Here is a 12887-nt window from a genome sequence, read left to right as displayed (position 1 = left end):
TAAAAAATAAAAATAAAATAAACATTCTGTGCCCAAACAATCAAGCTGAATTCTGTGATCTATATCAATGAAGCAAACTGAGCAACTGTGCATAATTTCCTCTTTGTGTGATTCTGGTTTTGCACTGGAAATCAATTTCAACCATCCCCTAGCTTCTGAAATCTCGACAGACTGTGACACACATTTGAGCATGCCTTGTCTAACAAATTGATCCCCCACCCCTTTAAATTGAAAATATGGATTTTTAGGCTGTTCAGTTCTGTGCCCACACATTCTGAACTTTTTCTGCATTCCTGCAGAATTACACCAGGCACACAGCCCTTGTGCATCACTTTTCCATTCCCAAATGCCGCCTGCTTGGGTTGGCAACCTTAACTGAAGTTATTCTGGGAGATTTCCCCCAACCTCCCCCCCCCCAACTTCTCAATACTTCCCCCCATCATCAAGCCATTACAATATCCAAGACTGCTCTAGAAATTGATTGCCAAACCCCCTGGCCTGTCTTGAAGGGTTGCCTCTCGCTGAAATTCTTGTATAAGACCTTTCTTACCATCATCGCTGCATTCTGACTAGGACCCAGTGATGGCGTGCCATGGTTCCTTTCCCTGAAATAACTTCTGGCCTTTTCCAGTTCCATTCCTACATGAGAGATCCTAGAAGGCATGCACCTCCAGATTAGCATGGATTGCATGCGTTTGTTTACAGTATATACCATTTTTCCATGAGCAAGTTCTCAAAGTAGTTTACGGAAGAGGTTCCCAAAGGGCTCACAGTCGACAAGGAAACACAAAGGAGGCACCAGGAACCGCTGCTGGAGGGATGGTGTGCTGGGAGTAAACAGGGCCAGTTGCTCTCCCCCTGCTCAATAAAGAGAACCACCACTTTGGAAAGATGCCTCTTTGCTCAGTTAGCAGGGGGAATTAGACAGACAGATCCAAAGCTTTGGTAATGACCACGTGGAGGCAGGAGTTCTCCAGTTTGGGTCCCCAGCTAGCCTTAACATATCCCCCGGAATTTAGGGTAGCCCCCAGATTTTGGCTCCTCCACCTGGCTGCTAAATCCCACCAGGATTTACACAGATTTCAGTTTTCAAATGCACTGCCCAGATTGCCCAGATTTTACTCTGGATCCAATAGCATAGGAGGGAAGAGAAGGGGACAGGGGGAAGTATACACATCTGTCAAATAAATAAAATGCAAATTAGTTGCCACAATTTGCATAATATGCAAATTGGGCCGCCCAGATTTGGGAAGCTTGACTATGGCAACCCTATCCCCAGCAGTGTTCCCTCTAACAGGGATTTCCAGATGTGGTTGACTACAATTCCCGGAATCCCCAAGCAGAAGCCATTGCAGCTGGGGATTCTGGGAGTTGTAGTCAAACACATCTGGGAATCCCTGTTAGAGGGAACACTGGTACCCAGATGTTGTTGGACTAAAATTCCCATCATTCCCTGCCACAGTGGCCTTTGGCCATTGGGGCAGGGGATGATGGGAGGTGTAATATAATAACATGGGGGGATCCAAGTTGGAGGACCCCTGAGCTAAGGACATAGGAAGCTGCCACATACTGAGTCAGACCCTTGGTCCATTTCGCGCAGTATTGTCTACCCAGACTGGCAGCGGCTTCTCCAAGGTTGCAGGCAGGAATCTCTCTCAGCCCTATCTTGGAGATGCTGCCAGGGTGGGAACCTGGAACCTTCTGCTCTTCCCAGAGGAGCTCCATCCCCTAAGGGGAATATCTTCCAGTGCTCTGCTCACACATCTTAATCCACAACAGTTTGTTCTTGGGAGGAGAGCTGGTCTTGTGGTCGCAAGCATGAATTGTCCCCTTAGCTAAGCAGGGTCCACCCTGGTTGTATTTAAATGGGAGAGCACTATCTGTAAGCTATTCCCCTTAGGGGATGGAGCCGCTCAGGGCAGAGCAGAAGATTTCAAGCTCCCTCACTGGCTTCTCCAAGTTAGGACTGAGAGAGTCTCCTGCCTGCAACCTTGGAGAAGCTGCTGCCAGCATGGCTAGACAGTACTGAGCTAGATGAACCAAGGGTCAGACTCAGTATATGGCAGCTTCCTATTTTCTTTCCTAACTCAAACCAAAGGACTTTACTTACTTCTCATCCAGGGCCCCTTTATGTTTCCTGCCTTCAGAGCGAGTCGTTTCCAACCACTTCTTTTCCTTTTCTAGATGAGCAAAGGAGCTCTCCATCTGCTACACGAAAGGCAAGCAATCAGAAAGATTTTGGAGGCAAACTGTAAATTGACCGAACTGGATTGCAGGTGGCAGATCCTTGAGATGGAGCACCTGGTCTCAATGTGTATGTGTATTTATTTCATGGATTTACTCTTGGTGTGTATTTAATCAGCATTTGACTCAACACTCCAGAACCAATGGAAAACTTGTTTAACAGTGTTGAAAGATTTGCAGTGGCTACCCATGTGTTTCTGGGCACAATTGAGAGTCCTATTGTAGCAGATTAAATCCTTTGTCTCAGAGCAAGCCCACATGAGGGTTTAGAGAAATGCTGAATCATCCCCTCTTTGCTTTCCAAGCTAGGCTTCTCCTTAAACATTCCTGTAATCTTTGGTAGGCTCTAAAGCCTGCCAGAAGACTTTCTGGTGGGCCACTGTGTGAAACAAGATGGTGGACCATATGGGTCTTGGGCCTGATCCAGCAGGGCTGTTCTTATGTTCTCAAGACTTTTGAAGAGACCATGGACAGCCTGGAAAACAAACCAATGGATCATAGAACAAATCAATCCAGAATTTTCACTTGAGGCACCAATGACCAGGCTCAAACGATCATACTTTGGATACATTATGCGAAAACCCAGCTCTTTGAGAAGTCCATAAAGGAAAGAGAAGAAGAGGACGACCAGCAGCAAGGTGGATGAACTCGATCATAGCAACAATGGACGCACCAGTGAGAGACCTTAAAGGCCAAGCTGAAGACAATCATCCTGGAGAGAATCTATCTATGTGGTTACTAAGTGTCGACACCGACTTGATCGCACTTAATCAATTTTTTAAAAGGCTGCCATCACCTCCCATTTATCGATAGAGCTTGACCCCCTCTGGGCTTGGATGGAAATCCCAGGGAAACTCTCTTTCTTTTACTATTGGAAAAGTATACAAAAACTTTCCATGTGCAAGCCTACACATGGTGAGACAAAACTGGTAGATTGCTGAACGTCTGAGGTGTGTGAACACCAGAATGAGACCCCCTTCCAGCTGCCCTCACTTTCTCCAGTTAAAAACACACTCAGAGAGGCTTGTAAAATGCAAAGAACTAAAATTAAAACAGTTTTATTCAAATGCTATGGACTGCTTCTATCTGAGGCTTTCTCAGCTTTTAGTTGCAGATAAAAATAACCAGTAGGTTACAAGAATACTTCAAAAAGCACCCTAGATGATGTTGGGGCAGCACTATGGTTTAAAAACCATGGTTACCCAGTTGCAAGGAACAGGTATGAAGGAAAATATAAGAGTACCTTTAAAAGCTTACAGAGTCTTTTGCAGTGCCCTGGCTGGATGGGCGAAGGCTTGTGTTTCTTAGTTTAGTTACGTTACAGGTAAACAACTACAGACCAGTATCAGGAATATGCAAAACACACAAAATAAACTGAAAATATGATGCAAAGTCTGACTAAACTCAGAAAGTCCCCTAGACCAGGCTTCCCCAACCTGTGGCCCTCCAGATATTGCCGAACTACAATTCCCATCACCTCCAGCTACAACTTATTGTGGCTGGGATGATGGGAATTGTAGTTCAGCAACATCTGGAGTGCCACAGGTTGGGGAAGCCTGCCCTAGACTAACTTCCTGAAGCCAAAAGCCCAGGCTTCATTGCCTTGAACTCACTCAAACTCTGGGAGAGGATTCAAGTTTCCTGCCCTTCTGGCTTCCCAGGACTTGCAGAGGCATTTTCCTGCAGCTCACAGCCACATGTCCTCCTCTGCTCCTCCAGCCAGTTCCTTCTAACAAAGAACTCTTCTCTTTCTCCCAAGGGCTCTCTAGGTCCCACCCACCTGGTATTCTGATTGGCTGAGCTCCAGAGTTCACCAGCCTATCAGTCAGGACAGGGTTCACTTCTGGTTAACTCTTTAGGGGAAGGGTGGCTGGTCATGACACCTATAAAGCCCTTAACCATCTGAGACTGGATTATCTGAGTCGGAAGGATTACCTGCTCCCTTATAAACCTGCCTGAGTGCTAAGATCCCTTGCAGCAAGGGTCTTCAATCCTGGCTCCCCTGATGTTGTTGGGCCACAACTCCCATGACCCTCAGCTATAGTCCAAGATCTAGGGACTCAAGTTTGAAAACCCTTGCCCTATAGAGACATTTAGGTCATTCATGCCATCAAAAAACTGTGTTCAACCCAGGTTTGGGAGCTGTGCGTGCTCCCAATCTTTGGTTGTGTGGAAGCAAGGTAAGAGGGAAAGCTGGGTAGAAGTGATTGTGGGGAAGCAAGGCAGGAGGAAAAGCTGGGTAGAAGTGATTGTGGGGAAGCAAGGCAGGAGGAAAAGCTGGGTAGAAGTGATTGTGGGGAAGCAAGGCAGGAGGAAAAGTTGGGTAGAAGTGATTGTGGGGAAGCAAGGCAGGAAGAATTCCTATACCCTGATTCCACGGCTCCAGAACAATAAGGGCATATACGGTCAGTGTAGCTCAGTGTAGGGAATTTTTAAAAATCTGCCCTCTACAGCCACTGATGCCACACAGAAGGACCAAGACCTAATTGTGATTTGGTGTGACATCTCATGCTGCCCAGTGGTTTTCTACCACTGGCTCAAGATTAGTGATCCTTAGACTAGGGGCGGATCCACGACTGAGCAGATGTGGGCAGAGCACGTGGGCCACCCAATGGGATCGGGTGTGTTTGTGTGAAGTTCTGTTCTCCCCCTTCACTGGCAGCAGACCAATGTGCTTCTGCTCATGCCAAGTCCCATGAGGCCCCACGTTACCTTCTGTTTCAGGGAGAGCAGCTCAAACTCCATCATGTCCAGTTCCAACTCCAGGTTCCGCTTTTGGATTTCTGCAGAGCATCCTCCGGTCGTCGTACCCGTGTCTCTCAGAAGGGTCCCCAGTGCATCTTCCCACTGCACCGTCCCAGGTAAGGATGCCCGCAGGTCCAGCTCTGAGCCACTCCACCCTCTTCTGGCTGGTGTCTGGCTACCTGCTCCTGAATCACCATTTTGGAGGTGAGCTAAAGAATGCCTCCTTGGGACTCTTGAGCTGGAATGTTGTCCGTTGTATTCCATCCCATTGGTTACGTTGCTGATAATAAGAAGTATGTCATACTTTTTATAGAGTACTTCCTACAGAGCTCAAGCCCCGAGGGAGCTACTCTGGGGGACTCCAGCTCCAGGGGTCCCTCAGATTCTGGTCAGACTTGGGTAATTTGTTGCTTTTGCACTGCATCTCCCATCATCCATAGACACAATGGCTGAAGGTTGGGGGGTGATGGGAGTTTGGTTTTCTTGATCCAAAACCAAATAAGTCTGGTTCTGGACATAGAAAGCGGCTGCATACTGAGTCTGACAATTGGTCCATTCAGCTCAGCATTGCCAACACTGACTGGCAGCAGCTCTCCAGGTTTTCAGACAGGGGTCTTTCCCAGCCCTACCTAGAGATGCTGCCAGGGAGTGAACCTGGGATGTGATACACAGTGATGTCATGGTCCAGGCTGCCACAGTCTCTGCTCACAGGGCTGATTCTGAGTCAGAGGATGCAGGACCAGCCCCAGCCTTGGATCTTGAAACCAGATCAAGCATCAAGTGGGGGAGGGAACGGTAGTTCAGTGGCAGAGCACCTGCTTTACAAGCAGAAGGCCCCAGGTTTTATTTATTTTATTTTATTTTATTTATTTTACATTTCTATCCCGCTTTTCCTCCAAGGAGCTCATGCTTCTTCTTATCCTCACAACAACCCTGAGAGGTAGGTTAGGCTGAAAGGAACATGACTGGCCCAGTGAATTTCATGGCTGAATGGGGATCTGAACTCGGGTCTTCCCTGTCCTAGTCCAACACTCTAACCATGATACTATGCTGGTTCCCTCCCTGGCAGCATCTCCAGGTAGGGCTGGGAAAGACTCCTGCCTGGAACCTTGGAGAGTCACTGCCAGTCGGGGATGGGGCCACGGCTTAGAGGAAGAGAATCTTCTTTGCATGCATCACATCCAAGGTGCACTCTTTCACCCGTGCAGGAGGGCTGAAGTTTAAGCTCTCCTGCCCCATGCCCCTAGAAAGACAAACCTACATGCCGCCGTCTTTCGAGTGAGTGCTCCTCTGTGGACTCAAGGACTCGGATCTTGGAGGATGCCTGGAGCTGAGGAATTCTCTGCTATATTCTCTCACTGGGCTTCTTGGGCCACTGAACTCCTGGGATCCTGGTGTCCCATTGATAACTGTCTGAATAAAGGGGGCAGGAGGTGGGGGAGAGAGGTGAATCACAGCACAATACGAGCACATATAGCAAATCTCAAGTGGAATACCACTTTTCATCTAAAGTTCCCAGAACAGTTTACAGAGATATAAATATTTTTTTAAAAAACAGCTCCCCATCCCAAAAGGGCTCAACATCTAAAAAAGAAACATGAGGTAGACACCACCAGCATCAGTCACTGGAGGAATGCTGTGCTGGGGATGGATAGGGTCAGTTGCTCTCTCTGCTACATACAAGAGAATTGCCCCCCTTAAAAAGTGCTTCTTTACTTGGTTAGCAGGGGACAGTCTTCTAGTCCAGCCTCCTGTTAAGTGCAACGGCATTCCTGGCAGATGGTTATCTAGCCTCTTGTTGAAGTGTGTGTGTGTGTGTGTGTGTGTGTGTGTGTGTGTGTGTGTGAGAGAGAGAGAGAGAGAGAGAGAGAGAGAGAGAGAGAGAGAGAGAGAGACCACCACAGCAGGAGGTAGGCCTTTGCTGAACAGCCCATACAATTAGGAAATGCTTCTTTACAAGTTCTAGCTCGAATCTGCTTCCTTGTTGTTTCCCCCTGCCGTTGGCAAAGAAACACTTTTCAAAGTGGTGATTCTCTTACGTTTAGCAGGCGGAGAGCAACTCGCCCTACCCGCAGGGGCGTATCTAGGGTGGGGCAGGCAGGGCACGTGCCCCGGGTGCCACTTGAAAGGGGGCAACATTTTTTTAATTTATTTTTTTTTAATGGCCACTGAAAACAAAATGGCCACCATACATGCTCAAATGGCGTCTGTGAGGCCCTAGGCCATGCCAGGCCTCACAGAGGCCATTTGAGCATGCACAGTGGCCATTTTGTTTTCAGCGGTCATTTAAAAAAAATTAAAAATGGCCACTGCACATGCTCAAATGGTCCCTGCAAGGTCCTAGGGGCCAGCAGGGGGAGGGGGAACCTTTGCAGACTGCCCCACAGCCTTTAGGAAGTCCCCCAAAGGGGCTACAGGTAAATTTTCTTTTTAATTTAATATAAGTCACTGTACACATATTCAGATTGGCACTATGTACAGAGAATCAGGGCTTGTGAATACTGAGCTGAAGCTTATGAACTAGGATTGTATTCATTTGCTCTTACTTTGCTTCTTGTGATAAGTGAGTTAAATGTGATGTCTTAATAATATTAATTGTGAGTTTGTCTTTGAATCAGTTTGAAATCCTTAGTATTAAGGCTCACTGGGAGTTTCTTGCTCTCTTTCTCTCATTTTAACTGTCTTTCTGAAAGACTAGAATATATTCCAAGCAGTGACACTGTTTACTCTGCATATCCTTTAATTATTTTCAGAGTATCTGGGAAAAGTCAAATTCCCCATTTATTTTTAAAACTTATGTAATAGTGATGCTACAATGCATAGTAGAGAATTAGACAGGCACTTCTGTTTAGTTTTCCAAGTACACCTCCACATAGTATTTGGGTATTTCATGAGCCCCAGCATACTGAAATGTGTAGTTTTCCAGCATTTTTTGATCTGGCTATGTCCACTGCTAAATAGTTTTTGAAATATTAAAAGATTAATGACTTGTATTTTTGAGCTGATATTATGCTAAAGTTATCTGAAAGATGGGTGTCAGATGTTTGGACAGGGGGCGCAATTTCAGTGATTGTCCTAGGTGCTATTTTCCCTAGATTCGCCTCTGCCTACCCAACCCCAGCACAGCACCCCCATCAGTGGTTATTGCTGCCGTCGACCTTGTATTTCTTTTTAGATCGTGAGGCCTTTGCGGACAGGGAATCATCTCTTCTTTCTTTTTTGTAAAGGAAGCTGCTGTGTATTTTTTGTGTGTTGAAAAGGGTTTTTGAATATTTGTAACAATGATGATAAATAATGTCATCCCATTGACTAGTCCAGTGTATAAATATGAATGTGGGTAGGAGAGCTTCATAGGAACATAGGAAGCTGCCATATACTGAGTCAGACCATTGGTCTATCTAGCTCAAGACTGTCTACACAGACTGGCAGCAGCTTCTACAAGGTTGCAGGCAGGAATCTCTCTCAGCCCTATCTTGAGGATGCTGCTGGGACGGAACTTGGAACACCCTGCTCTCCCCAGAGCGGCTCCATCCCCTAAGGGGAATAGCTAAGGGGACAAGTCATGCTTGCTACCTCAAGACCAGCCCTCCTCTCCTATTAGTGAGATTTATAGCTTAGCTATAAATCTCACTAATAATAAGCAAAGCTTCTAGCTGAACAAGGTGGGGTGACGCCAGAACCCTGTCATTTGAAGACAATAAACATCAGAGACATTTCACCAGCGTCCTCTTGCCTTGGCTACATTATATATACCATCTATAGTAGGCAGCATATAGATTCAATCAATCAATCAACCAACCAATCTAGCAGGCATGTCCACCCCGTGGCCTGTTTGATGTAGAATTGACCCCCTGGAATGGCAATCCTGACCCCCACCAACCCCAACTCCACCAAGAAGGAGCAGAATCTCACTCCCATTCTGGCCGGTAGGGACCTCTCCCATCAAGCAATAGGAGAATGCCCAAGAGCAGCTGTTCTCAAAAGATGTTGTTGGACTACAGCTCCCATCACCCCCTGCCACAATGGCCTTTGGTTAACCCACCATACAAGGTTTTTGTATGAGGGCAAAATAGGAACTACTCTGAGCTCCATGGTGGAAGGGTGAGATATGTGTTTCTCAGCCTTTAAAAACAGTATGAATGCGAAGAAAAGATGCCATCAGAACTGAAAGGGTTTCTCAAAGGGGTTTTTCAAAGTTGGGTCCCAAGCTGTTGTTGGACTACAACTCCCATCCTCCCCCCATCAGCTGGGGGCTGAAATTTGAGAAAAAATGTCCCCAAATTTGGCCAAGGTGTTTTTCATGCAGCAGGCTTGGCCAAGAATTCGAAATTGCCCAAAAAAAAGACCCAAAAGGTTGAATTTTTTATTCACACCCTGATATAAATCAGGTTACACTCTAACACTCAATGAAATATCCAAATTGTGTGTGAAGTGCTCCCCGATAGCTCATAGGGACTTCGGGGTAAATCTGGCCGATATGTGAATGCACAGCCTCCATTCGAGAGGAGATGTGAGCTAAACCCCCTGAGTGAAAAACTTCCAGGGAGTGGCTAACCTACCTTACTAGGTTGTCGTGCAGACAAAACAGGAATCCACTCTGAGCTTGGAGGAGGGGTGGTATAAATATTTTTGAGGCTTTAATACAGCATGAATGACCATGGACTCCAAGGAAAGTATCCAGACTTAACATAAAGTTTGCTCTCTTATCTTTGATGGAAAATGACCCTTTGCAGAGACAACTCTGTTTGTTTTGCTGATTTCTAGCTCTCCAGAAAAAAAAGGCTGAGAAAGTGGACGTTTTTCCCTAGAACTCCCCAAGTCTTTGTTGGGCAGACTTGGGGCCTTTGTTTCTGAGAAGCCATACTGGAAATATTTGTTGCCACCACTAAACTGGGAAGGAAACCCTGTAAATCCACTCCACTTCTGGAGTAACATTTACAGAGCTGAGGAATCACGAGCAAGTTGTGTAAGGCTTGACACTGATTGTAGAACCGGACGCCTTACAAAACCAGATTCCGGGCAAAGGGAACAGATAGAATCCTAGGAATTTCACCAAGGACAGCAAAAAGAGGGATCCTGATGGGAGATCTCATGGAAAAAATTCTGCTCCTCCAAGCTGATAGTGAAGATTCCAAAATCCCATGACTCTAAGGAAATCAACAGAATCGTTTGTACGTGGTGTCAGAAGTGAAATGAAACTTCTCACACACCTGAGATTTTACCAAGAATCCAAATATGACTTTTAAAATACCTTCAGCAATTTCTGGCATGGAAATACAGGGACTAAAGAGTGACAAGTGATAGTTCATTAAGCCATAGAGCCTTTGCCAGCATCCCTATAGCCAAGGCCTTTGTGGGGGGCATGGTGGCAAGGGGGCAATCACCCCAGACCCCACACATGGAGGGCACCAACTTCGGAGCCGAGAGACGTGTGATGGATAGCCCAGATGAGGGCATGGAATGCCACTCTCTTCCCAAATACAGTCACCCCTCGCTAGCTGCAGGGGTTCTGTTCTGGCAAAACCTCGGCAAATTTTTAGTTGAAGTAATTGAAATGAATGGGAAACAGGAGGTTAAGGGAACTGAAAGGCCAGAAAATCAAAGAGGAAATACCAAAAAAAAAAAAAAAAAAGCCCAAATCATCCAGAATCCTTTAAGATCACTGAGAATAAACAAGAGGAGTGAGCAAATTGAACCTTTGGAAAATTTTGAAGCCCCTCAAATTGCTCAAAAGCACTTTTGAACCCCCCCAAACCACTCACAATCACTTTGAATTGCAAGGAGTTGGCAGGGTCAGCAAGAGGAATTAATAGATTGAACCTCTGAACCCACCAAAATTGAGGAACCCCCCCCCAAAAAAATCCCAAAAAATCTAGCCAAACCACAGATACTCAAATCAAGTTGGCAAGACAGGTCACAATTTCCCAGTCGCGGATACTCAAAACCACAACTGGGAAAGCCGCGGTTGGCAGGGGACAACCTTACAGGGCCACCCAGCAGCCCCTCTGGACCACCCAGCTGCGTATCTGGATCAAAGACAAGGTGTGCTGCAAACAGCTCCAGATGTCTTGAGCGAGGGAACTCAAAGCAACATGCTGAGGAGGGCGGCGTTTACCAGAGTGTGACTAGAACTCTGGGTTTGGTCCAGACTTACCTCCTGATCACCAGCACCGCAACTGTGGATTCCAAAGGCAGAGGCTTCCAAACTGTATGCACCAACTTCTCCCATGTCGAGAAGCCCAGGGCAGCGGCTGCTATGGAGACCGTGGCTGAAACAAGCCTGGAAGTGCCTGCTTCCTGCCTCTTGATCAATGGGCCATTGAGAAACACAGGCATCTCTCAGAGAGGGAGGGGCAGCCTGCCACAGTCGGTGGTGGAGGAGGAGGGAAAGCTTGGAAATGCCCTCTGCACAAGCTTTTCTGGGCCCCATGGAATGGCGTAGCCTACTCTGGGGTTCCCAACCTTGAGTCCTCAGATGAACTCAAGGAGGGAATTAATTAAATTAATTAATTAGATTTCTATGACATCCTTCCAAAAGTGGCTCAGAGCGATTTACACAGAGAAATAACAAATAAATACGATGGATCCCTGTCCCCAAAGGGCTCACAATCTAAAAAGAAACATGAGATAGACACCAGCAACGGTCACTGGAGGTCCTGTGCTGGGGGTGGACAGGGCCAGTTACTCTCCCCCTGCTAAATAAAGAGAATCACCACGTTAAAAGGTGCCTCTTTGCCAAAAAGTGCCTCTTCGCCAAGTTAGCAGGGATCAAAAAAGTTAGCAGTGTCAAAAACTGTGTTTTACCCCAATTTGGGAGCGGTGTGTGCTCTAGAGGTGTGTACAAAACCAAATGGCCCGGTTCAGTTCGTGTCCGAACCGGATTGGGCCAGTTTGGTTCTGCACCCTCTTGAACCCCTCCAGTTCAGTTCAACAGGGTTCATGATATATATATTCTTAAAAATTAAACTTTTTTTTTAACTCACCCCCTCCAGGGGGTTTCTCTGGGACCGCAAGGCCATGTGGGGAGCCTCCAGAGTCCCCCCTTCTCTCCACCAGCCTCTGTTATGGTAAAAATCGCCAGGGCCAGATTGTCTCCGTTCTGGGCCTGCCCTGTGTGGTGGCAGCCATTTTGAAGGCTGTCATGCATGCCCAATTGGCCTCTGTGCGGCCTGGGTGGCCAATTGGGCATGCACAGTGGCCTCCAAAATGGCTGCCACCACACAGAGCAGACTCGGGGGGGGGACTCCGCAGGAACCCCTACCCCCAGGTGGCCTCAGAGAAGCCTAATAATTGGGTCCCCAAGTATGGTGGGACCCTTGTGGCTGGGGATGATGCTAGTTGTAGTCCAACAACATCTGGGAACTCAAGGTTGGGAATTCCTGGATTCGATCTTTCAGCAGCAGTGGACCAGGAGTTTTGCTCAGGACCACCATGCTGGGGGAAAGAGGATTTAACCCTTTATCTCTCCTGCCATTTCCCTGATCAAAATTATCCTCCCACAAATCTGCCCCACAGGGGGAGGGGGGAAGAGACAGCCATATTGTACCATCACATTTTTATGCAGCCAGGGTGCATCCTCTATAATAAAATGCTAAAGTGTGATCCCGTGTCTCTGCGGCCGTGTCTTTCTCGGCCGATCTGAGCATGCGCGGACCGCATGCCCAGAACATCTGAGAAAGATACGGCCGCAGAGACACGGCGGCCATGCTGCCTCTCCGCGGAAAGGCCAGAGGCGGCGGCGGCGGGTACAGCCCGGCCGCAGGGGTAGGAGAGCTGGCGGCGCCGAAAAGAACGGGGGCGGCGGGGGGTCCGGATGGCCCGCAGGAAGGCCAGAGGTGCTGACAGCGGGTCCGGCCTGGCCGCAGGGAGGCAGAGGCTGGGGCAGTGGGTCCAGCCCG

At 47.5% G+C, this 12887-nt stretch overlaps 1 protein-coding gene across 4 annotated transcripts in view; it reads right to left on the bottom strand.

Annotated features, from left to right (window-relative positions):
* Positions 1-11237, bottom strand: part of LOC128334989 (GRIP1-associated protein 1) — a 36042-nt gene extending 24805 nt beyond the window's left edge. The window contains exons 1-5 of one of the 4 annotated variants that reach the window (XM_053272673.1): positions 11144-11237; positions 6251-6402; positions 4957-5269; positions 2111-2208; positions 551-653 (exon numbers count right to left, since the gene is read on the bottom strand). In XM_053272673.1, coding sequence (XP_053128648.1) covers positions 551-653; positions 2111-2208; positions 4957-5269; positions 6251-6402; positions 11144-11218 — 741 coding nt within the window. In that variant the 5' untranslated portion in view covers positions 11219-11237. Of the gene's footprint in view, positions 1-550; positions 654-2110; positions 2209-3857; positions 3972-4956; positions 5270-6250; positions 6403-11143 lie in introns of those variants that run through there. The other 3 variants (XM_053272674.1, XM_053272675.1, XM_053272676.1) reach the window with 3 other exon arrangements.
* Between the last annotated feature and the right edge of the window lie 1650 nt (positions 11238-12887).

The sequence above is a fragment of the Hemicordylus capensis genome, chromosome 10 (assembly GCF_027244095.1).
Source record: "Hemicordylus capensis ecotype Gifberg chromosome 10, rHemCap1.1.pri, whole genome shotgun sequence".
NCBI lineage: Eukaryota > Metazoa > Chordata > Lepidosauria > Squamata > Cordylidae > Hemicordylus > Hemicordylus capensis.
The sequence above is the reverse complement of the archived record's forward strand: the minus strand, read 5'-3'. Positions and strand labels throughout refer to the sequence as shown.